Here is a 26,469-nt window from a genome sequence, read left to right as displayed (position 1 = left end):
TCAAAGACATCATTGAGTGTCTACGCCTCTTCCATGCACTTTCCCTGCTAGTTGAGCAGCAGGCCTACAATTTTTTTAGTCTTCCTTTTGTTGCCAGCATACCCATAGAAACCTTCTGCGTTATCCTTAACATCCTTCTCTCAGCTCCAGCTGAGCTTGGATTGTTGCCTGCTCAAGCAGAGTTTCTCCACTCCTACCAAGTATTTATTTGCTTACCTCTACCTTCTGTGTACTTCCTTTTTTTCTGTTTTTAAACTCATCCAGAAATTCTGACATACAACTTTCTGCACAGTGAAGTGGATTGTTTCCGTGCTCCAATGAGGTGCTCCTTGAAGCTCAGCAGGCTCTCGTGGGCCCTTTTGGCTTTCAGAGCCATGTTCTATGAGTGGCCTGAATTGTTATTAAGACCTGAATGTATTCAGTGGTTCTGTAAGGTATTTTTTTTTTAATTAAAAATAAGTTTCATAGTAGATTATAGATGGGATTTAGTGTGAGCCCTAGTCATTGGTGGCCTATATATGAAAGTTTCAGCAGCAGCAGCAATGAAGTGAAACACTGGAAGTCCAATGGCTTGCTTCCTGGAAGACATAAATTATCACATTTTATGTGTTGTAGTCTCCCAGCTGCTTTGCTTTGGGACCAAAATATGCTAACTAACAGGGAGATTTCAGTTACATGTTTTGCTGCATTCAGTTTCAAAGAAAGATACTTCTCTGTGGCTTAGATTTCTTTAATGACTGAAACTCTGCATTTTAAATGGTGTTCATGAAAAGGAACCTGAGCAGAAGTTAGGGCTCTAGAAACAGAGTTTAGTAAATGACCTGTTTCCTTGGCATGCTTTTTGCTTTCAGCATGTCTTCTGTCTTGTCTGGCATCAGTGATTCTTGCATGTTTCTTGTGTGTTTCATTGAGGTGCATCCAAAAAAAAAAAAAGTCTGTAAGGGTGTCAGGTTTTTGGGGGTTTATTTTCATAGATTTGTGAAAGGGAGAGAAGAAGAGCAGTTTAATCTTTGTTGTAAGATAACTGGCAGTAAAGCTTATGTTTTGTCTCCAAGCAGATTCATGTGGAAATTGGACATAAAAATGGAGAGAACTTGTCCGTTAGGAACTCTGCAAGGAAGTATTTTGAAAGGCAAGGAATAGGTGCCTGTTCCAATGGTCTTGAAAAAGAAAACAACAGCTGTGATAGTGTTTTGCTGTTTTCCGTAGCTGTCGTGATTATGAAGTGATGATATAATTAACTTTCTCAAAAGCTTCACAAAGGGAAAGCTTTTCAGTGATGTATTCATATTTTTAATCGCAAGAAGAGTTTTTTTGTTCCTTTAGTCAGTCTATCACTTCTGGCTCTTATAGTTTATTGAAATCCCTTTTCTTAACTCTTGCTGAAAGCACTTAGCTCCTATACTCTTTGCCAGTCATAAAAATTATAAATTTCATAAACGTGTATATGAAAAAACTTTTTTTCCTTTTTTTTCTCCTTCCTTCTCTGAGTTGAGTGAATTCACTTGGGACTTTGGACAGGATGATTGAAAGAAAAATTGGTTGCTTTATAAAGGTAATTAAGAGAGTATGTGGTGCAGGGGGTGAACAGTTAGGAGTTCTTTCCTACTAATTTTACGTTAATTAGTGAAGGGAGCTCAGCGAGTGTGCAAGCCTCTCAGGAATTACCTTTAAATGACATTTAAAACTGCTTTGGTTAAAAAGGTAAAATTGCAGGGGGGAGAGGTCTTTTTCTTTTTAGTATTTTTTTCTGTCAACTCAGGCCAGCAGAATTTGCTAAACTGGGACAAATGTGTACATATAGTTAGTATTATATAACTAATTATTAAAATTTATTTAATAAATAAATTTAATAATTATTTAATTTATTAAAATAAGCCAATACATAGCTGTGATACGAGGATTTTGATAACAGTTCTGGTTGCAGAAGTCCTCCATGTTTGCTTCATGAAGCTGGTTAGTTGCAGAGCCAGGGTGTCTGATACTTGCTCCCACTTCAAGCACTGCACCATGTTAATGTGTTCATACTATTTTTAGGACCAGTCTGGAATACTTGCTTGAATATTTTTGTGGGAGTCAGCTTGAAGCTGGCAGGTTTAATATTCCTTGGGGAGTTAAACCAGCAATGAGGTATCTCCATATGACTTTCTTTTGTGCATTTCAAAATATCTGTGGCATGTGTCCTGTCCTCTGCATTATTTACTCTTCTGCTGTCCAGAAAATTGACAGCATATGTGCAGGCCCTTCACAGCTGTTTAGGGTAGAAAGAAAATAGCTCTTATGGAGTCTGAAATTAGCCATTCATTCTTCAAGGTACGTGTGGCTGTGGTCCCGAAGGTGAATTTTTCTTCTCGAGTTCAGGTAGCATTGCTTTAATCAATACTCTTCCATAGAAGATAGCCTGTGAATTAATTGTAAAAGGTATCTTTTTTTTTTTCCCCTCCTCATTTAAATTGGGTGATTTCTCCAATGATAACTTGTCAATTAGGATGCAGCTGTGGAGTAGTATTTCTATTACCGCTTATTTGGAAGATCATATCCCTTATCATATGTTATTTTAAGGTAGCAAATCATAAAATCATAAAAATTGAGGTAAAACATTTGTTAGAGACAAGCTAATGGTTTGCCAGAGAGCTTTAATATACTGTGATTAGTGGTTTGCATGTGTAGAATGGAAGTTTGTGGAATGTGCATCATAATTATGCCTGGAGTGAAGAAAAAGAAATAATCAAAGTAACATAAGTTTAGATGATGTTTTAAATTTATTTATTCTAAGGTTCAGTGTTCTGATGTTAAGGGAATGATAAGCTGAGGCTACAAAACCCCCCTGTATTTTAGAAAGTTTGTAATTTTAAAATTCTAAGGAGTTTTTCCACATTGTGATTCCTCAGAAAAAGAAGGAAGAACAACAGCAACACAGGACTGAATCTCAATGGTTTTACTGTACAGGCAAACACTTCATACACTACGAAGGGCTGCATCACAAAGTACTGTAGCTCTCTTTTGATAGTTGCACAAACAAAACCTTAAGCTCCTGCTGAAATATTAGGAGGTAATCTGAGGAAAAGTGGCACCTCAGTCATGCTGATGGAAAACCAAAATCTGTAGCACAAGGAGGGTCTTAGTGATATTATTTCTTTCTAAAAGCTCTAGATATGAGGTTAATGAACAAGGGTGGTTGTGTCTGTATTCATGTATGGGTTAGTTCTGGAGGAGATTGCAGAGTGTAACTTGACCGTGCCGTGCTAAAACTGGAAGAGAGCAAGAGTTTACCTTAAACTGCTAGTTGTTGTAGAATCATTCCTACGTTTACTGCTCTGACAATGATTGTTGCTCTATTGTTTAGTTCTAATTGTCATTGTCTTTAGTGTCAAATAAGGGTGACCCGAATCAAGGTGGCTGTGATTCTGTACTTTCAAAAAGGATTTTGTTGTTTGGAAGTACAAATAGGCAGCAGCGCTAGTGTAAATGGTACAATTAAAACAGTGATATCAGAGGCTGGTTTGTCCACTTCTCTTCCCTTATGTTGTCTTTAGAGTGCAAGTTAAACCATTATGTTTTGCATTCTTTTTGATGAGCTGGGTGAGAAGAACGACCCCAGCTGAATTTTTCATTTAAGTATTTTGTTTGTCTATTTCTCACTTTTATTGCCCTTTGTTTTTCCTCCCTAACTTTGTACCTCAGCTGCATGGTTAAAGCAGTGTGGGTCCAGCATCCAGAGCTTCAGGACTGTGGTATTCCAACTATAAATGCTAATAATATGTGAAATACAGATTTCTCCAACACTGCATTTTTATTATGCCACCTGACTGCTATTTTACCTAAATTGATTCTTAGATGTTTTTATCATGAAGGGCTAGTTGATGTGTGTTTATGGTAGCCTGTATTTTGGCATTTGTGCAGTTGGTTTTGGTAAGTCACTCCTACTTTTAAAACAAGTTCCAACCTGAAAGGTAAAGCTGAACAGGGTTGTCTTTGCTTAAAGTTCCCACCTTTCTTGATACTGCAAAGGTCTGGAGAACATGATGCTTTGGAGCAGAGGAGTAAAAATGTATTCAGCATTGCAACTAGATTGTATATTTAGTAAACAGCTAAGCAGCTAGAAATGAGTAGGTATTGATCATTTCACTTAAAATGAGTTGGTTTTGTCTTGTTGGAGAATAGACTCAGTATGTATTAGAATCTACCAAAGTAGAAATTGTGTTATTTTTGAAGCAGTAGAATGTGTGTAGGCAGCAAGTGTGGAAAATTCAGTTATCCACTAATATGTTCAGTCCTTCAGATTATTCCAAGCTAGCAAATATTCACGTGACAAAGGGAATATGGGTTGTTGTGGAAACACTACATCTACCTTTGGTTTCCTCCTCTAAGATTATGCTTTAAAGGAGAGATTCTGAATTCCATGGCCACTCCTTCTAAGAATGCCATAGAAGCTTTCGTTTCATTTTAATATGCATTTTCATCACTGGTCCAAGAATGAAGAAAACATACATCTATTTATGTTATTAAAAAAAAAATAAAATCTAATTCCTTGTGTGTAATTCCAATGTCCCTGTGTGTAAAGACTATAATGAAGGGCACAGGAAAGACTGTAGAAGATCATAATGAATAACAGGGTAGTATGTTGCTTTCTGTAATGATACACGTGGCTCTCAAAACACAGTTCCTAATAAGCCTTCTATTTAGACTCGACTCTTTATATGAAAGGACTCACAATTTCTTCTCTACTGTTGCACATCAAAATAATTTCCAAAATATTTCAAGTGTAGAAATGGCTTTGACTTATCTTAAAATGCAGAGAGGATATTGAGAAATGATTTGCATCCAGGGTTACATATGTGATCTGTGATGTGAGGAATGGAGTTACAAGTACACAGTCTCCGAGGTCTACAGCAAATGTTTTTGGTAATAGGTTTTACATGTAGCAGCAATGGCCAAAATAGAGAACAGGGCATATTTCCTTGGCTTGCTGAAAAGGGGCAGCAAACTATTCTGCTCTGCTGGCCTTGCCAGAGTCTTGACAAGACCAAGCTGCCCTTTATTTTGTGTTGCTGGGTTGTGCTTTAACTAGTTGAGAACCCTGAGGGTGCTGGCTTTCATATACAGCAACAGCTGCTTAATTTGTGCTAATCATTTTGGAGATTGCATTTGTGTTTTATGTGCTTCTTGAAAGTTTGTCTTTGTTGCCAAATAATCAGAGCAGTTGGTAGATATGGGAAAGAAAAGGTTGTCAGAACATGAGATTGTGTTTTTTCCTAAAAACCTGTGTGAATCAGACCTTTTCTTTCAGGGGAATTCTAGCTGCTTGTGTAAAAGATGAAGCTTGGTACGTAAAATATCTAAAGATTCAGAGTTTAGTTCCCTGTGGAGCAGAATTCATGACTTTAAGCTGAATAGGTAGATTCCTGTTTCTGAGTATGTGGAGCACTCTGAACATCATTCATGAAGTTGTTCAGACATCTGTTTACATCTTTTATAGGTGTATGGACTGTGTTACCTCTAAGTGGATGTTTAAGACAAGGGAAGCAGTGTTTTATGACCCTGACTGGGGATTGCCCTTTTCCCTCCAGGCCAAGAGAAATAACTGAAAATTACAAATAGTTCAACTGAAAATAAATTACAGGTCTTACCTCTGTAACACTTTTTTAGACACACCTCATGTCATTTTTTTGAGCCCTGACTTAAACATTTCTATAAAAGACAGTGATCCATAAGTTTGTGCCTAGAGACTTAAGCTTTAGAATTGTGTTTGGTTGCATGATTCTGCTACTAATAGCTTTATAGAAAAATCACGGTGCATTGGACTGTACTTTTTGATACTGAGGTTTAATTTTCATTTCTGCAGTGGACTTTTTGCATGAACATCTTGTGTCTTCTAATAATAGTTCACAAACTGTTGAGAGGTTAATTTACCCATTTTTCTGGGACTCTTCAGTGCTTCAGGCTGTTGAGAGATCTCTGTGGCTATGAATCATTCCCAGTTGTACATGAGAGTCCTGCAACTCCTCGTGTGCTAAGTTCAGTTGTAGGAACATTGGCTGTGAGTTCTTTTCCCTATTTTGAAGTGTCAAATCAATATAATTTGGATTTTCAAAGATACTGTTATGAATTGTGATTTTTTTTTTTTCCCCCCCAATATTTTCATTGGGAAAAAATTCTTTATTATTAATAAGACATCTAGTTACACCAAATATTCCTTCCAGACGCTTAAAATGGGAGCAGATGACAAGATATATGGAGGAAAAAATCACATTATCTCTTTTTAATATGGTGGTCTCTACCTAGTTCTGTGCAGTTATAGCACTGTTTGGCTAAGTCATTATAAAAGTGAATTGTCTATCAAGGCTAAAGAAGTGAGTTTACTTTTCTAACATATATATTATCTGTATTTCAGTTTGGTTAGATTTCTTTCTCTGTTCTCACGGAAGTTAGTAACTGCACTCTTTAAATCTATTTTAAGTAGCTTCCCTTGAGCATTTTACATTTCCCTGATTAAATTTAAGATATGACTCTTGAGTGAATAATAATAGGCAAATGAGTTTTTGTTACCCATTTAAACATTGCTCTGGAAACTCAACTGTAACTCAGAAGTGATTGTTAGTTAGTGTTTTGAACTAATATAGCTTTGTCTCATAGTCCCATAATGAAAGCAGCTTCCATTACTAATGAAAACCCTGCATAATCAATGGCGATGGCAGCAGTCAGAGTTTTGAAAATGTTTAGGCACAGCCCGGAATCAAGTGGTGACAATTAAGAGTTGAACTGTTCTCACTGAGGGGGTGAATAATGTTCTTTTTTTTGTTTTACCCCACCATTTTCTATTTACTGTTCTCTCTTTCTGAACTTTGTGCTTCATTATAGGGCTTCTGGGAATGCTGCCAGCGAGATGCTCCTGATTGATGGTTCCGAAGCCAAAATTCAGGGCTCTTACAATGTCTGCCAGCTTTGGCATTGCTGCCTCCTGGGATTGCTTTCAATTTGTATCATCCTACAGCAGGCTGTAAACTCGTCTGCTTCCTGTTGTCCAGGAGTTTAATGCAGACCTCAGAGTAGCAGCAGATTAGTGGCATGCATGAAGAAAGAGGTACTCAGGAACTGAAAGTCAGCCGCAGAGTCCTATGGGGCTTGGACTTCAGATAGTAACTTCAACATGTCAGTCTGGATTAGATGTGGGCTAGAGCTGGCTGGAGAATGTAAAATGATTTTGTGTTAGAGGAGAAAGACAGTTTAGTTGTGTGCCTTTAGGATTTCCCAGCAGGAAGAAAAGGTAAATAGAAAGTCTAGCAACAGAAAATGAAGGCTGTTCTTGTTGACTGCCTTGCAGGTGTAGTACTAATTAGAAATCTTAATGCTCCAAGAATACATTTTCTGTATTCTTCAGATAGTTTGCTTTGGAAGTGAGGACCTCTGTTTTATTATGTGCATTAAAAAATCAAGACATGAAGAACTAAAATTAAACAGACCTGTTTTGTTTTCCTTTTCTTGTAGTTTTAAGATGATGAACATTTAAACTGTTAAACTTTTCTGCCAGAAAGTGGTATGTAAACTACAATAAACTTGAAAAAGAAATACCACTAAACCTATAGGCCTGTCTCTTCTGTCCAGTTAGCAATTAAAGAACAGCACTAACTGGTAAGAGTAAAATGTTAATAAAAGGTTGATCTAAATCTCCTGAATAACCAGTGGGCTTTACAGTTGAACAGCAACAGGGTCAATAGGTGAGTTGAAACTGGGTGTGCATTTATTTCCTCTTTGGGAAAGGGATATGAAACCTGGCAGAGGTTCGTTGTTGGGGGTCAGTTGAGTAGGTTTTGTCCGAGTATTTTCTGTTGTGTAAGGCTGCTTGTGTGGCATTGCGTGTGTCAGACAAGGATGATAATGGCTTTTAGGTCTTTCTCTAGAAACAATCCGAATAAATCTCAGATAATTTGTAGTTACTCCTCAGAAGTGACTGGTACTGGCTCCAGCCATAAGTGGCTAAGTGATGGCTAAGTCTGTGAGGATCAAAATTTAATCAGGATACTAACATTTCTGTATTAATTAAACTCCCCAGTAAAAACATGACCAGTGTTACCTTCAGAAGCTTCCAGGAACCTGAACTGTGATGTTCATGCTTTATTTGACAGTGTTTCTGAGGACCAGAAGAGTAAAAATGTATGTGTCATCTCCTCTTCTTCCCTCCCCCCATATAAGCTAAATTTTATCTTTGTGAATGCATTGTTCAGTTCCTGACTTTTTCCCTCCAGCAATGCATTCTGTAAGTGCAGCTTTCTGCATTCATTTGTTTTAGTGCATAGTTTAGCTTGTCGTTTTTCTGTAGTGTTAAAGGATTGTGAGTAGATTATAAACATGGTAATATAACTTCTGTAGTTTCATTCAAGTATTTAATATTTTAATATCCTACTCTGTCTTTATTTTTTAAAATCTTTTTATTTCATAGCTACTTAGCTGTACCTTCAGATTTTCATAGTTTAAACATTTAAAAATAGAAATATATATCTTATATTTTATATATATATACATGGCTAATTTTATCCAGTGTAAAGGCAGCAACCTGAGTTGTTTCAGGTGTACTTACATAACCAATTTTCCTTTCAAATTATTTTTTCAAGATGCTTTCTTCAGTGTAGCTATCTTGGGAGGTTAGATTGTAACTAAAGAAAAAAAATACTTTTCAAACATGAACAGTCATCCCTGTGTCCTTCCACTCTACGCCAGTGGAATGCAAAGTTTGCATTTAAAAGTAAAAAATTCTGAAGACATTTTTTAGCCAGTATATTTTTCAGAACATGTGTTTAATACCTGTTTTATAAAGTGTGTTGCTGATATTCAGAAATTGTTTCCTCAAAATGTCTTGTTTTCTGCCCACGGATATGAAGCACAGGCCTGAAAAAGGTCAGAAAATATTCTCAAAACAGTGTAGCTTCTTAGCAATTTAAATAGGAATTTGTATTTCTTCATGTTAAATATTAATACTAGTAATATCATAAACCCTCTTGCATCTCATGGAACAGCAGGATTACTGGGTCAAAAGGATGTGTTTTCTTCCTTACAGGCATCACACCTTAATGAAAGCTTCTGCTGAAGTGCATCTTGCATATTTATTGACATTTCTTCAAGGAATGCTTTTTTCCCTGAGACTATCAACTTATTATGAAGAATTTGGTACCCGCTATGATTTAGTCAGTATAAAACATTTGAGAACATGATTATGAATATCTTCGACAAACAGAAATTTTCATACTTCTAGTGGAAAAAGTATTTCACTTATGTCAGATTTTATGCAACTTTTGGGGAAAAAATGCTCTTAGTCTCAGACCTATTGCACTACTGTAATATAAAAGGGCAATAAGATGTATGGCTTAATTCCTTTTTCACTTTCAATATATGAAACACATATATTGAAACATGCAGTTGGCACCACATTTTTCCACGGTAAGAGTTAAGAAAGGAATCACAAACTTTTTTGTGCTATAAAGAAGTCGTAGTTTTGATTCCTTTTTTTCTGCACATAGAACAGCCTAGCAGAGGATCTTATTGGTTAGTACGTGGTGTGCTTTCATGGTGCAGTTAAATATTTGCATTGCAAGTTAAGTGTATTGTAGCAATCTACAAATGCAACTACAGTTCCTGATCCGTTTAAGTGTATCTGCTAAGTAATGTAGCCTGTTCCCCGACTGCAAATAATGTGCTTATCTACGCTGTGTTTAATTTATGTGTAATTTATCCTATTAGATAAGATTTGTGTTGCTATTGGAAAGCTATTCTAGAAAAAGCTATGTGGATTTAAGAAATTGATATCTTACCTGTTCGGTGTGTTTAGACAACACAAAACGCTGAGCTCCTGTGAAAATAGTTTCACCAAGACCTACTGTGGAAATTTGTTTTGAGTGTGAATGGTGATGCAGAGCTGTGTGCAACAGCTAAGAAGTTCTTGCTTTCTAGAGGCTTGTGTGGATTTTCTTTGTTAAAAGGCATTGTTAAGGGTTATAAGCAGGATAAGTAACTCTGTGGTCTTCAAGGTGATTAGAGGTTCTTGAGGCCTTGCAGGGCAGCTGAAGCCTCGGAACACTGAGTTTGCAGTCACCTGTGGGAGGATCAGATGATGACCAACAAAATTAATGTTGAGTTATCCTTTATTACCTTGAGCAATATTCTAACTGGTTTTCTTAATCATAGCCACTGCTTCTGTTGTGCACAAGTTAGGTCTATCCTAACATTTGCAATAAAACAGCATGTGGGTACAAACAAAAACTGTGCCACATCATGTACATGCTGACTTGACCCATTTTTCACTACAAACATTACTACTACTACCAGCACCTCCCCATGGAAGTTGTCATCCCATGAACCACCCCAGGGGTGATGTAGAGGTGTCTGCACTGATGGTTGCCATCAGCTATTACCTCTCTAGGGATGATTTGGCCAGTGTGGATCTGGGTCCATACGTGTAGCTTCCCCCTGCAAAGACTGAAGGCAGAGTCCTACCTGTTTGCTGCTCAGTAGTCAGCAATGCCAGCATCTCCAAAGGAACTTCCCTAATACTGGCCTGCTGCAACTTGTGCATTGCATAGCTTGCTTAATCAGATTTATTTTTATTTTTTTTTTAATAAATTGAGTTGTTATGCTGCCTGTTTCATCTATGGACCTCACAGCTCAACTATAAGTTTTGTTTCTCTCCAGTCGTCTTGAAGCCACAGTTCAGATGCTCGTTGCAGGCTGTTAAAGTGCCACTGTGCAAACTCCACCACAAATCTGAGACTTGCATTTAAGATTAGTATCTTGTTCAGTTACCAAGTGAGAAGCACTGGTACATATTTTTATTGCAACAGCTGCTGTGTTTTTCAGCCTGTAGTGTAAGATGGAGTGTATATGCTACCCAGGGGCGCCTGTATGTGGGAAATACAAAAGAATCAGTGTCTTCACTGAGAAATGGATAGTGATCCACAAATGAGAAGAAATTGAAAATGATTGCTGCAGATCTCACCTGTGTGCCATTTACAGTGATAGTTTGAGAGCTAATGACAATGTCTTGCTGCAGAAGTTTCTCACCATTTTGGATGCTGATCTTAAGAAAGTCAGGGATCCAGTTTGGCTTTTTTTTTTTTTTTTTTAGGCAAATATTTGATATACACTTGCAACAGTTGTTAGGAAGCTTGATGTGTGACATTGCATGAGTCTTTTGATAAATTGTAAACAGTGTCAAAAGCAGGCGTACCCTGGAGGCTTGTTCTTTGTAGCTATGGTTCTAGCAGAGGTTCAGGATAGGTCTCAGGCTCTTCCATAAATACAGAGATCCTTATATAATTGTTTCTTTGTATCCAACTGCTTCATGTGCTTTTATTTGGATGGTCTTTATACTTCTAGCTATGTTTTTCCTTGGTGCCTTTTGTCAGCTCTGCCTTGTTAGCCATAAGCAGATTTTCTTTGCAGCTGCAACGAGTAAACAGTCTCCAGGAGCATGGATAGTGTGTATGTGTCAGATAGTGTGATAGTGCCACATCTCAGTGTGAGGGTTAATTCCTTACAGGTGTCACTGGGGATCTGTGGTCTCTCTCTGACTCCTTGACCTGTGCCTTCCTGTCAGTTCCCTACCGAAAACCTTCCTTTTCCTTTCTTGTTATCTCTGTCACCTGAGGAACCATACATCGATTGAAAACAGAAGCTGGAAGGCATCACAGCAGAGCATCTGGTCCAAGCCTTGGCCCTGCTTAGAGAAGTGATGACTTTCTGACCAGGTTGCTCAGCATGGAAACATTTATGTCCCAGACCAGAATCTGTATTGTTCCACTCAAAAATGTGCCTACTTATCTCTCTCAAAGCAAAAACAAGTTGTAATTCACTGATACCTCTTTCATCTAGGATAGAACAGCAACTCTTTTTTCTTTTTCCCTCACCATATTTTGAGACAAAAATAACTGGGCCTATTGCAGTGAATATGAGAGTGCTCTTCAATAAAACCGTGTATTGCTGTGAAAACTGCATTAAGAGTAATACATATGCTCCTTTGTAATTGAATTATTTGGCTGATGTGGTACCTCAGTTTTTATAGTCTGATATGACTACTGCATGCTGGGACTGAAGCCGTGTCAAGTAAAAATACAGGAGATAATACTGTAGCTAGTTGAGTTATATATACTGAAACTGTTTCCTAAAACATCAATAAAATTGTAGGCAACTGAGGCTTTACTTAATGTGGAACTTTTTAGCCAGACAAGCCCTGTGAGTGGCAGGGGCAATTACTGAGTGTGCAACTCCAAGCCCACGTGCTTCTGGGCTGTGTGAGGTTGTTAGGTGGCAAAAATGGGGTGAACTTATGAATATGTTGTTCTTAAAGGTGCAAAATTTACCTGTAACATTTCTGCCTACGTAATAGGGAATTATATTAAGAGATAGCTAATTTTGCTTTAAATGTGAGAGTATGTTATATCTGTAAATAGTTTATTTGTATATTTGTAGTACTGCTGTCATCTGAAATGCATGGACTAAATTACAGTTCTTTTACTGTTCTTTGCCAGCTTTTGAACTGGAACTCTCTAAGAATCATATATAAGTTATTATATTATTGCTGAAACTTTACATACGTTACTGATTTACTTTCTCTTTTTAGGTGTCTTGGCTTTTTAGTCCAGCAAGAAGTGAAATAACAAGTCTAGATAGTGGAAATATAGATGACATTTTAAGTGAGTACTTTGAATAATTTTTTTCTTTATAGGTCTGCAGTTATTGTGTGAATATGTGTGAATATTGGAGCGTTATTAAATGAATATGCATACCCTAGCTTTGAATATCTGAGTTGCAATTGGCTTAGAAATATTAAATGCCTGTGGTCAAAATTAGCTGTCTGAAGTAATGTCTTGCAAGGAGAATTTGAAGTGTCTTAAGAAAAATAACTGGTATCAGGTTTGCACATGGGAATCCTTGATTACATAACCAAAACCTGTCCAGAGGGCATTTTAAAAGTTCCCCCCAAAAAAATAGCAGCAACTGAAAACCATGGTGATGGACCTTAAGTATCTTGCTTATTCAGCTGTGCTTTTCCTCAGGTTAAGCATTGTGCTGATTCTGGTGGCTCACAGAAAGGAGATCCGTAAATTAAACAGATGTGTATTCCTTGTCTGAAACCTTTTCCTCTGAAAAATATGCAATTTGCCTTTGCAAGTCTTTGCAGGAAAAAAAGTTTTGACGTTGTTTCAAATGCATCAAGGGAAAAAACCCTCTTTATTCTCTTTTATTAAAGTCTCTTCTATAATCTGTCTAATATTACAGGAGTACTTTGTAGTATGTGATCTGTTTGTAAATACCGTCTATACAGTGGAAAATATAAAATCATTTTATAAAATGTTATTCATAAAAGGGAATACATCCAGGTGTAACTACTTTTAAAATGTATCAGATTGCTTTCAATAAATACTTTATGTCTTGGAGGTAACCCTAAACTTGTCAGTGCTTGTTAATTACCTGTTAACCACTTGCATTCCTTGCCGATAATGAAAATCTAAACGCTGTAATTCTAATCAAAACTGTAGCGCTCCCCAGCCTTTGCAAAAGTTACCAGCATAGTATCATCTCCAGGCTTTCAACATCTTAATCTTCACATGTAACTGCTCTGCAACTTTGTCAATTTTCTGCTTTGTCAGCATTTCTGCTTTATAAAGCTGTGAGTGACACGCTATAGTTTCAGTATGTATTTCATTTTTTTTCAATGTCTAGACCACTACTACTACTAAAAATCAATTTAAAGCATAGTTGCTATATTGTGTAAAGATCATCGTTTATTTTCAGGCAGGAGATTTACCCTTTTTTGGTGTATTTTCTTTTTTTTTTTGTTATGTGAAAAGTAATGTGTGAGAACATTATTTCATTACCTCATCACATGTATCCCTGTAGTATTGCACTTTTTGTGAGTGTCTCTTAGTATTTTTCGTTTTTGGGGGGACTGAAGATTTCTTTGCTACATTTTCCCTTAGTATCCTTCCTAGCAAATAAGACAGGTAAGGACTGACCAGAGTAATTTGCGCAGGCAGTCTGCCTGTTGGTCGATCTTCTAACCCCAAGAGTTGAGATTTCAGCTTTTAACTGTTTTTTAACACTTAGGAGTAATAGAGCTAATGCTTAAGAGATACATTGAAGTACTATTTCTGGATGTGAGTACCTTAATTTTAAATCCAGAATTGCTTTTTGTTTCATGTGTCACTTAATTACTTCTTTTGTGTCTTAATACCTTGAGTTTACATTTTTAATATATCAATAAAGTCAATAGAACACTTGACTGAAGGCCTCTTTCATCACTCTTCCATTTGTTATAGATTATATTTCAGAAAAGATTTATCCTAGCAGTCTTCTAGCAATCAGACTAAGCTATATGCTGAATAATGTAGAAATACTTGCTTTTATAGTTTCTTGTGCATATTTTTATAATCTTAGATAAAAGAACTAAGAAGTTGCCTCTCAATGTGACATCAGTTTTTTTCTTTTTCTTTTCTCTTAGACAATGCAGATGTTGCTTTAGTTAATTTTTATGCTGATTGGTAAGTTATGGTTTTTTCTATGTTTAAAACTCTGTCTACTGAAAACTGTCGTGTTTGGCCATAATTTTCTAATTTAAAATATAGTAGTATGTTGCTTTCAAACCAGTTCTTTCCTGGGTTTATGTCCTGATTACTTCCCCTTCTACAGTTCTTCCATCCTATGTTTCATTTAGGACTCCTATCAGAAGAAAAAGTTGGAATAATTTAGACTCTCCACTTTCTTCTGTGTTGGTCCCATACGTTTGTGCTAGGAAAAAAAGACTTGACACAAAAAAATCAATTGTTTTTCTAGTTTGTAATTTTCTAATTTGTAAGAGCTTGCAAAAGAGCTTGCAAGTGGAGAACTAGAGAAATTGTAATTGAGAGATGAAATTTGAGCAACTGTAAAACGAAGGAATTTGGGGTTGAACTGGTTAGACCTTATGAATGACATACTTAGAAAGAACTGCTTACTTGAAATTATATTTAAAAAAAACCCCAACTTGCATCCTGAATCATTGTTAGAATTAATTTAAGCAATATACCCCTGTGAAATGTCTCTTTTTTAATGATAGTGCAGCGAAGTAACTAGTTAAGTAAGAAACTGGACCTGATCTCTTACCAGTTTTGTATAGAATTATTCCATAGAGGCTATCTTTTAAAATGTGTAAATAAACAAAACTTTTAATTTTCAATTTGTGATCTGCAGATACTTGGTGAATCATGGACTACTTCAAAAGTGCTCTCTTTTCTTAAAGATAAGCAAGGAAGGCAAACCTATGGAGAGTAAATTTAATACACTGAAATTTGAGGTCTGCGTTGCCATTCAAAAATGATTTTTGGATTTTGCAAATGACAAACTGTAGAAAGGTAGCTAAATACCCATGTTCTGATACTTCTGTCGTAAAAGGAAGATACAAATATTTTAAAATTTGATATAGCCAGGTAACAAGTATCCTGTTTTAGGACCTTATTAGCACAGCTCCTTCTCCAAATCCCCACTGTTATCAGATCCTCTGTAGAATAGATGCACTGTGAATTTAAAGATTTGTATATGCTTGCAAGTTGGTTCATGGTATAGTAGGCTGTAATTTTAGAACATTACAGCCTTAATTACGATCATTACATGTAGGCATTCAGGAATAACCTCTCACCATAGCAGACTGTGATGTACCTGACTTTTGAATGAGAACTGATGAGTTTCAGTCATGTACTCTGCTGTAAGGGTGGAGAAGAATGAGGGACAGGGAAGCCATATGTAACATATACATGCTACGTAAACATGTAGCATATAGTTGTGGTACCCAGAGTCAGGTTTTTCTGGAGAATGGACTTAAGCTCTGTTTGTATTTTGAGAGCAAAACTTGCCTCTTCACTTGGAAGTTTTCTGTGTCAGGCACAGTGGCATCCCCAAGCTGATGCTGTTAAGTTTGAGGTGGGCTTCAGTGCAGGCTGGTTTATTGCAAGTCTGCTCCATGAGGTCTCATTCTGACAACTTCTACAGTGCCATTATGCATCTTCAATTTGAAATTCTTTCATGAGTTTAGAAGGACAGAATATAAAATAATTTCACTGATGTATTAAAAATCGACTTGTTCATTAGTGTTAACCCCTAAACTCCCTAAAGCCACTGAAGCATGTTTACAATCCTACAGACTGGGCAAAAAGAAAATTTGCTTCAAAATCTGACATGACTAAAAGAAGGGACCCATAGGGTTCTCTTTGTTCTCAGTGCTGAAAAAGCAGTGTGCTCAAATTCTGCTGAACTTGAGTGATAATATTATACTCAACACTTAGAACTTCTATTGTTGACCTTCCTGAAGGTGATGGTGAATATTTGAAACTCAACAGTCTTAAGTATCTTCCTTTACTACATTTTTATAATTACTTTCCCAAGGCTAATTCCGGCAGGAACAAAAATGAACAATATACTTTCTGAATAGAATATATTTCATAAAGGCTTATAATTGATTAATGGCGTTTCCTAAGCAGATAAAGCAGGGAAGCATATCTTGAACTCTGTATTCATTTAGAATTACTTTTTTCGGCACCCAAATTATTCAAGTTACTTTTGAATCTATTTTTATCCAAACATTTACTGGGATTGTTAGAAGTAGATGTGATTTTTTTTCAGTAACTCTTCTTTCTTTTTTTTCTTTTTCCTTCAAAGATTGAAATATTCCATTAGTCATCAAAATATTTCAAATTAGTATTTCAGAGTTATGATTTCCTGTTCTATTTACAGGTGCCGCTTCAGCCAAATGCTGCATCCTATTTTTGAGGAAGCTTCTAACGTAATTAAGGAAGAGTATCCAGATAAGAATCAAGTGGTGTTTGCTAGAGTAGACTGTGATCAGCATTGTAAGTAAATCATGATTTAGGTTTTTCCTATGCTAACCTGCTACTAAGTTACTAATTGTATTGAAGAATATACTGTATAGCAATCTAAAGTGTAGCTGTACCTGCCCCATCATTTGGCCCAGAGCTGTTTTTGTTACATCAGTGAACCTCTTCTTCCATATTTGTCAGGGCAATTTCCAGTGTTGCTTTCTCATCCATAAACATGCTTTTTTTAATCAGTTCCACCTGTCTCATTTAAAAAAGAAAAAAATGGCTGGGATTATAAATTGAATTGGCTCATTGTGGTGTCAGAGAAACACTAGTGCAACAAATGATGCGGGTCTTCACAATCAAGAAGAGGAAGGGGAAACCTTCCATTGTCAGCACCAAGAATATGCTCTGCTTGGGTCTTCCTTCTGCCTAGGAGTCTTGGTGAGCTGTGAGTTGCCTTTTGCAGAGCCAGGCAGGGATCAGGGCTTTGCTTTGCTGTTTGTACACATGCCAGCAAATGGTTGCCTATTTGGGCTTTTCCCATGGCCAGAAACACATCATCCTGAGACTTACTGTTGGCCTAATAGCTGTGTTTTAGTGCTCTGTTACAAAAACTCTGAAGAGAGAACCTTATGGGACAGGATAAAAATGTCAGTTGCATGGCTATGCAAAATAGCTGCTTTGATTTACATTTGTCTTTCCCATTTAGACAATTGAACTTTTTGATGTTGGAAAGGATTTTTCTCTACGATGAGAATTCCTGACTTGTGTCTTGGTTCTTACTTGCAGATTTAAAAGTCAGTAAGTCCACTTGAGCATCTTCCAATGGCACTGTTTTGTGCTCTATTTTGTATACACTCACATAGTTGCCCAACAATTAAGAGCACCTGCTTTGTGATCTTGAAAGAGATTTCAAGTATAAAAAAAATCAAAACAAACTTCTAAGGGAACAAACAGTATCAACTCAGTATCTAACATGTAAAATAAATTGATTCTTCAAGCTGTCAGGAGTGGCCAAAAAAGATCACTTCCCAAAGATCAGTAAGACCAATTCATAACCACCAGAAACTTAAATGCCTCTGGGGTTTATAAATCTGTGGCTCACTTGGATGTAGGACCCTCATTATAGCCTCAGCTGGAAAAGAGGCACAACAGTATTCACCAAGGTATGTGGGGAGCCTTGAAGCTTTCAGCTGCCTTCCTACGTTGTAATGGTTGGGATGTGTTGAGGAACTGATACAAAATTTTTAACTCAGGTGTTCTTGAAGAGCAGCTTATTAAACAGAGGGTTGCAGAATCTCCTCCTCTGAGCAGATCTAGTGCCTTGAATGCAGTGTGGAACAGTGCACTTCTGGAACTGTCTGGAGCATTTCCAGAGCAGCAGCAGAATGGAGTGACGTAGCTGTACTTGATGTGCTTCACAAGATATGCTTTAGTCTCCTTGACTTACAAGTCTAATAGTATTTTTTTCTTTGTCATTATAGTGTTGTCTCTGTTAAATGAGTGTTTTTCTATCTCCTTTCTGAACAGCCTTTTCTAGAATCATGGAGTTTTTGGGGGTTGGTGGGGGCTTTTTTATTTGTTTTGTAGTTTTTGTAGGGGAGTGGGGTTGTTTGTTTGAGGGTTTTTTCCATTTTTTTGACCTAATCTCAAAATTGAAATCTCCCAGATCTCAAATACTTAACTACACTTTTAGCTTCTTTATTTTTCACACTTGGTGTTCTCTGCTGCTTCCAGTCACCCACCATCTATGTGGTGTATGCTTGGGAGATCTTAACCAAAAGCATAGCATTAAGTATTCAAATTTGCCATCCTTAAAAGTCAGTTTTCAAGTAAGGCAATGAAATCCTCTGGAGGAATATGTTGAAGGCAAAGCCTGATATGTGGTCTTTGGTGGAGTTTTCTTACAGAGCTTTTTGTCTGTCTTTGCTCTGATATCTGCTGCAGGATCTGCACAAATAATCTGCCCCTGATCTTTACAGTGGTAAAAAATAATGCAGTTATAGCAAGCATTTTAGCAACCTGTGTTTTTGTTAAGGTTTGTAATAACTGCTGACGTCCTTATTTTTGTTTGCTGTTGCTTTAGTTGCTTGAGTAACGCAGGGAGTCTTTGGGCTGCTGGATGCTCAGTGTTTAGCCATGAGATCACAGAATTGCAGAATATGCTGAGTTGGAAGGGACCTACAAGGATCATCAAGTCTTGTCTTAGCAGTTATGTAGATAAGAAAACTTTTTTTTTTCCCCTCCAGGTGTTTGAAACAATTAAGGAGCTTGTTGCGTAATCTTCTCATATACTCAATGAATTAAGCTCATCGGAGCTCGTTATGGAGAGCTAAGGCCTAGATAGAGGAGGAGTCGCTACAGCAGAAATTGTCTTCCTTTCCCTAGGAATAGGTGTAGTGGGCTAAGTAGTAGGAGGCAGCCAGGAGTTTTGGTCTTTCTTTCTATTGCTGGAATACCATAAATTCTCTGTATTTACCCTTTCTGTTTTTACTGTAAGAAGTAGATGAGCATGACTTCTGCTGCAGAAGCTGTAAAATGTGAAAAGTAAAAATAAAATTCTTTAATGACAGGCAATTTACATTCCCTTTTTGAATTAAAATAGCAATACTGTATACGTCATTCCTAGTTTCTAGTATTTATTTGCTGGGTTGTAAACAACGGTACATTTCATGACACGCAGTTATTGGGCATGTCCTAAAGTTTTAAGTATTTTAACTTTGATTTTAGTGTATGCAGCTTTCTAGTAAGAGAGTGAATGTTACTGTATTATCCAGCTTGGGCATGCTGTAGTATTTTACTGAATATTGGAGTCAAGATTGTTAGTGGTTTGGGGCTTTTTCCCTAAGCTTTATATTTTTGTATGTGTTTATATATTTTAGCAATACTAGAAGGTTTATGTCAATATTTTGGGGTTTTGTTATGCCTGCAGATTTCATACCACTAGTAGTTCACTATTAGAGTGATGTTCTAAAGGTGTTGGATTATTTGCATTACAAATGATCTGTTTCTCTTTGAGGCCAAGACACTGTAGGGAATCGAAATAGCTGATTTCAGGCCACTCAAAAACAGCTTTCAGAATGGTCAGCCAGGCATAGATACTTTCCATTTAATGTACTATTATTGAAGCACACTGCGGGGCCCAACAGCTCACCCCAGCTTCTGAGGGTAAAGCAAATTAAAGGGAATTATTGATGCACTACCAAATGTTTGATGCTTAATGACAAAACCATCATTCTATCTGCTCTTATAGCCATATAAAGATGTTTTTCTGGAAGGTGCTAGGCCCCATGAGATTGAATACAAATTATAAATATTAACACTATATTAGGCCTCTGTATGTGTTATGTTTTATACCAGTTTATAATATGGTGGAAGATAACTATAACTGAAGTGTGTAAGTTAAGACATCAGGCTGTTTTTACTTTGGTGTGGAACATACACTAAAGCTAATCCAATGAAACAGGTAATTGAAGCAGGTACGCTTTCAGTTTCCAAGACCTTATCCTTTTATAACTTAAAACTGTCTGTGTTCCATGACATTGTGTGCTCTTAAAGTCTTTGTTGGTTTAGGTATGTTCAATTTAGTAATTCACTTACCTTAAAAGTTATGCACCTTTCTTCTAACTATAATAACTAATAAAAGTCATCTTCCATATAAAATTACAGAAGATCTTTCTGCATATATGTTATTAGGAGGATTTTATTTGGTGGTTTTGGGTTTTTTTGATTGTTTGGTGGGTTTTGTATTTTTTTCCTCGCTTGTGGGATTTTTTATCCTTTGTGTTAAGCAGTGATGTTGGAAACTCACTCATTTCTGTTCTTGGTGAGTGAATGTTGCAATATAGAGCTCATGTTTCTAGAGGAGAGTTGATATTTTGAACAGTTCCTCTGAATTCACATTAGGAGCTGTGGTACAGAATTCTTGTAAATTAAAGTGTGTATATATATATATATATATATGCTGTTTAATTCTGTAGTAGCATTATTTCCTTTGGTTTCTGAGTTAAATAAAAAATAATAGCTAGTTTGAATAAATCTTTGTGCCTCCAAACAGAAAACAAGTTCTCACCGACCGGATGTAAAGAGGTGCTTTGCTAGACAGACTGTTTAGGGAACTATTGTTCTTCCATTCAGAATGTGTCCATGAGTGGTATTTTCATCCACTGCTGTGAGCTGCTGATCTCTCTGGGTCTAGCTGTCCCTGCAGTGTGTGCTAATGTTAGTCTTCACAGATTAGATTGTATTGGTACTGTGCCTTTGGTAAGCAAAATAACTCAGTAGGATAACAAATTTGGAAGTTCATAAATGAACTATAAATGAAACTCTAAACAAGCCGAGGATTTCATTGTGTTCCTGTCACTTTGCTTGGGAAAAAAAAGTCATTCTGAAAGAGTTATCTTTGGATAAAATAAAAAGTGGAAGTGATTTGGAGTGGTTGTTGATGGCACTCCTCAGGAGGGCCATTTTTTTAGCCTGTCAGAAAAGGTTATGGGATGCCTACTGATGAGGCCCTGCTAAGAGCAGGCATGGCTGTTGTGAATGCTCCTTTGCAGCAGAAGGTGGTCTAGATCTGCTGTTACCTGAGTTTGATATACAGCATTGATTGTTTTTCTTGTACCTGTTTTGGTCCATCGTAACAAGTGATACAGGTCACCAGTATCACAGTCATTGGAGTAGGATGCCTAGTTTAGATGGTTTCCCAAGTTCTTTTCTAATTCTGCTTCTTGTGCTTATTCTCAGGTCTTATGACTTCCGTGCAAGTGTCATGAGAGGAGTAGTTTAACTGGAGATAATTAATGTTATATTATGGAATGCTTAAAAATAAGGTGAATGTAGTGTATAAGGCCTTTTAAGTGAACTTGAGAGAAAAATGGTTGTGGAATAATAAGTAAAAAAGTACCTATCAAAGATTTCATTTCTCATCTGTAGTGTGTCCTGGCAGGTACCTTGAGGGACTTCAAAAGATGTTGATTGATCTCAAGTGAGCAACTAGAATACTCATTTGATAGTCCCAGCTTCAAATATACAGCTGAAGGAATTTGTTAGTTTTGAGATGGAAGGTATTGCAGAAGGGTGAGGAACACTTAAGATGATTTGACACACACAAAAAGAATAGTGTTAGATCCAGTAAATTCAAGCTCTCCGTATATGCAGCTATGCAACTCCTATAACCAGCACGTATAACCAAAGTCAGGAAATGCAGTAGCTTGGGTTTGTGCTGGCTCTTCCTCAAACAACATGAAGACACCTCCCCACACCTCCACCTCCCCCTTAGAAAAAGAGACACCAAATATTTTCAAAAGTTATTTTTACAGGGTTTGAGTTTTGAAACTTTGATTTTCTTCCAGATAACTTTTCAGGCTGTTGTAGTCCTCTGTTTAACATGTGAATTCTTCAGGTGGTGCCTTACATTATGAGGTGGGCATTTAGGATAATTATTGGTATTGTTCAAATCTTAGTGGATGTGTTTTTTGGGAGCCAACCCTGTAGACTTAAAATCTAAATATCTGTTTGGTAGTGGTATGAATTATGACCCCGAAAGGTTAAAACAGTGTACTGAGTTAATGGTGGGGTGATACCCTGACACTTTGTAAATATTTCCAGTCCTTCAATGGACTTCTTAGGTGCATTGTGGATGAGAGCCTTCTTCAATATAGTGTGTCTTGGTGTAGTTCTTCAACATATTCTTCACTGTTGGGTGGCAATGGAATTGAGATATAGATGTAGTCTGATATACTAGCTGAACTTTGGACAGCGTGTTGTGGTGTTAACTTAGAACAATGGAGTCTGAAGCATTCTGGGAAACAAGTCACTGGCTGTGTGCTTGCTTAAAGCTGTAGCTTGGGTGATGTGTGTACACACCATGTGCAAAGCCTGACAGTCCCCAAAAAATGGGGTTTGGCATTCCTTTGAGTAGAGGAACACACAATGCTCAGACAATGGAGAAATGGCTGAACAGTACAAGAGACATGTTAAAGATATGGATCACAAATGATAGTTCAGAAAGTATGTTTTCTTAGAGGGTCTTGCTCAGATATGTGCAAGATTGTCTTAGAAAACATGAGTGAAAATGTCAGGTTTCGTGTAAAAGTTTCTTTCAAAAGAACAATAAAAGCTGCTGTCTCTTACCTGTTGTAAGAATCAGCTTTGCTCAGGAGAAGTATCAAAACAGTGCATCTGTGAAGAGAGATGAGCAACTGTAAGACATTGCTGTTGGAGTGTGCTAGAATAAATAGTGGAAAAAAAGCCTGGGTGGTGTAGAAATTATTGCGTGTCAGCAGTTACACATGCAAAATGGGGAGGAGAGAATCATCTGAATACAACAGTCATTGCTGTGCTTGAAATTTCTGATTTGTAGAAGAAAAAATGATCAAGCATGTCAGTAGCTTCCTATCATAACTAATGGGAAACCATTCTGGTAGCACAGGCACTAGACTTGTGATTCAATGATTAATTCAGCAAAGTACAAACACAAGATTTACTCCTTTTAGGTACCTTAGCACCTGAAGGAAAAAAAAAGTCATAAAGTCGTAGCTGGGAGAGGGGTTTTTTTGTTTTTAGGGAGTTTGCCCTTATCTGTTTCAAATCTCTCTTCTCATGAAAAAATGGGCAGTGGGAATGTCTGGAAATATTTTTAAATTTAATTTAGGATTTACTATAACTAATGCAATCTGTGAATGAGTTCAAACAATATTCCATGTATTTGCATTATGTATTTCCAATTTTAAAAGGAATATAATTTTGTAGTTGCTCTGCTTATGCTAACTCTACCTGTATCAAATGCCAGAGCTTAATGAAGCATTTAAGGTTTACTCTATTTGACTTTTGAATTAATTCAAACAATTTTTCGTGTACTTGCATTTTATATTTTGTAAAAAGATGGTTTTCAAATACTTACTTGTGTAGGAGTGTCATTTCTCTGTGTTAGTTCAAATACCAGCATTCATGGAATCTCAATGTAATTTGTAAAGATCACGCAAGTTCTGACTTATGAAATAATGTTTGAATTCAGTTTTGACAGTGGGCATTTTATTACCATTACGTTTTTTACGCAACTTCATCCCTTGATGAAGATCCACATCCCTAGGGGCTGCAATCTGCATCTTGGAGAACGTTCATGATCCCCTGAATGCCCATTCTGCAACCCTTGCAATCCTCCTATAACTGTGGAAATAACCTGAAGCAAAAGTCCATGTTGTGAAACAGAAAAGCGTCATTTTTGGTGCTCTCTTGCTGTGCAGAAGTGTAACGGTACTGGTCTGTAATCTCAATGTGTTCCTGCGAAACCCTTGTCCCTTATCAGACCCTGATCAAGTTTTGATCGACTGATGTACTGTCAGACCAAAGGTCCTTCTATCAGCAGAAAAGGGCAGCAAATGCCTGCTTTGCAGATGATGTTTGTCTTCCACCAAGCAAATATGGAGTGATTCCTCCCCAGCTATATTTGTCAGCTTCTTGCAGGCGGCTCTGAGATACTTTACATAAAAAGTAGTGGAATCTAAAGGAAGAAAAGATTATTGATCTAATACTCATTAATGCTGAATATATTGGCATCTTCCCACGAGACATTTGTATTAATTTGAAATAAAAGTACTCTAAATTGAGGACATAAAATATTTTACCCTTAATTTTAACTGTAATTAGTGCATTCAGAAATGCACTTCTGGGATATTTAGGAAAGAGGTCAAGGCCTTTCTCTTAGTCAAAATTGATAGGCTGAATTCTGTGTTATTTTATAGTGATGCAAAACTTTCTTTAGCTTTTTAGGTGGTGAAGCTTTTAAGTTTACTGTTTTGTGGGATGTTAAAGAACACTTACTCCTTAGCTGTGCACAATTTGTTTTCAGTTCTCAGATTTGTCTAAGTTGTGCAACTGGTACAAAGATTGTTTTCAGTAACTAAAGCTGCAAGTAGGATAAGTAGTTTTCTAGCAGCAATTGCAGCTGCTGATGGTTTCACTGAGAGTTCTCCAGGTTAGGAGGGAATTCAGACTTCTGTCTCTGTTCTCTTTAAAAAAAGAGTAAGATTAAGATAGAAAGCAAATCTGCTTGTGATAAATATGTAACTGAGAAGGAGGGTCAGAAAGGATTAGTTTTCACATAATTTAGTACTGTGCCACATATGCTGATGGTCCCTCATTTGGTTGCTTTCCTGCTGTGGGCTAATCCAAGTCACCTGAAGTGTATCCTGTGACTTCTAAAGGAGTCTGTGAAGAGTAAGAGAACGTGCATTCAGCCCACGTTTTCATTGCCTTCCTCTCTGTTGACTGCATGAAATTTCTTTGTCTCTGCAGAATAAACTGGCCTGTTGAAGTTCACCATCTCTCTCCTTTCTTGAGAGAGAAAGGGAGAAGGGGAGTGTGGTCACTGTGGCTGACTGGAATGAGTCACCTCTAAGGATTAAGCAGCTCAGAAAAGTGGACAGACTGCTCATATTTGGGGATTTAGTTGGGTTTAGGAACAGAGGTTTAGGTAAAATGCATCCCAGTCTGTAATAGAGGACGTGGTTTTCACAGGGACTGTGAGATTTTATTTATTTCTAGGTTTATTTACAAGGGACAACAAAGCAAAAGCAATGGGAAAGTCCTTTAGGAAATCTACCTGGCTTTACAGGCTTTGTCTTTACTGTTTGTTTTCAGTCTTGTTTTCCTGAGAACCCAATGTGTATCTGGTTACCTTGTTTCTTCAGTTCTTCGTTGTAAAAACTTCAAGCTTTTTGCTGAACTTCAGCCACGTCTGAAAGAGGGAAGAGCATTCTAAGTTACTGAGTACTTACAAAGTTCGATTAAAGCAGTTGTTGGATACTGGAGATGCACAAAACCAACTTCTGCACTGTAGCAAAGGTTGCTGTAAAAACTCAAGGCTGCTGGATCCTGCTCGATGTGCCATGAACCACTTGCTGGTTATGTGTAGGCTTCCCTGTCAATGCCCAGCTGGGAGCTAGCTGCAGCACCTATTGCAGTTTGCTGTGTCCCAGTGATTTATCAAAGTGGAAGACGGACAAATGTGGCCTTTGTGCTCTGGTGGGGTGTGGTCAAGAACCATGTTGTTGTGGCAGTTGAAGATGAGGGGCACAGGACACACGTGTGTGGGAAACTGGGCTTTGTTGCTTCTGCTCACTGTTCTTCTTTGCCGCTCTTCTAATTTTCCTGTAAAACCTCTTTCTGTTTTTTATTCTTTTACATTTGTAAGTCTTGTGAATAAATAATTTAAATAACTGACATGTTCTACATAGGGGAAAAGAACTGGTGCTTTTATGCTAGAGGAATGCAAATACACATTACTTTGTTGTGTGAAGCTTCAAGTCCAGAAGAAAGTTGGGCTCTGTGTATAGAGTTGAATGAAGATCTGTCTTGAAGGGAATGCTGACACTGGTTGACCAGAGAGGTGTTTGCCTTAATTTAGAAACCTGAAATTTTCTGTTTGTTCAAAACTTGAACAGCTCAGAACTGTAACAGCAGTCTTCTGGCCTTTGTCATATCTAAAATTTTAGAGAATGTGAACCCTGTGCAAAGTATTTCTTGAAGCCTACAATTTTTTTTCCAGCACTGCAATTGAGATGAAAATCATAATGAGTTTGAAGAAAAATAGGGGATGATTTATTTTATTAAAAGTTTCTCAAGTGAG

General features: G+C 37.1%; 1 protein-coding gene across 1 annotated transcript in view; it reads left to right on the top strand.

Moving 5' to 3' along the window:
- Positions 1-26,469, top strand: part of ERP44 (endoplasmic reticulum protein 44) — a 52,014-nt gene that overhangs the window by 7,362 nt on the left and 18,183 nt on the right. Inside the window, exons 2-4 of the mRNA XM_027643842.1 lie at positions 12,611-12,683; positions 14,492-14,531; positions 16,756-16,871. Coding sequence (XP_027499643.1) covers positions 12,611-12,683; positions 14,492-14,531; positions 16,756-16,871 — 229 coding nt within the window. The remainder of the gene's footprint in view (positions 1-12,610; positions 12,684-14,491; positions 14,532-16,755; positions 16,872-26,469) is intronic.

This window comes from Corapipo altera, unplaced genomic scaffold (genome assembly GCF_003945725.1).
Source record: "Corapipo altera isolate COAL_440 unplaced genomic scaffold, ASM394572v1 24b, whole genome shotgun sequence".
Classification (NCBI taxonomy): Eukaryota; Metazoa; Chordata; class Aves; order Passeriformes; family Pipridae; genus Corapipo; species Corapipo altera.
Note: the sequence above shows the minus strand (reverse complement) of the source record. Positions and strands in the feature narration are given on the sequence as shown.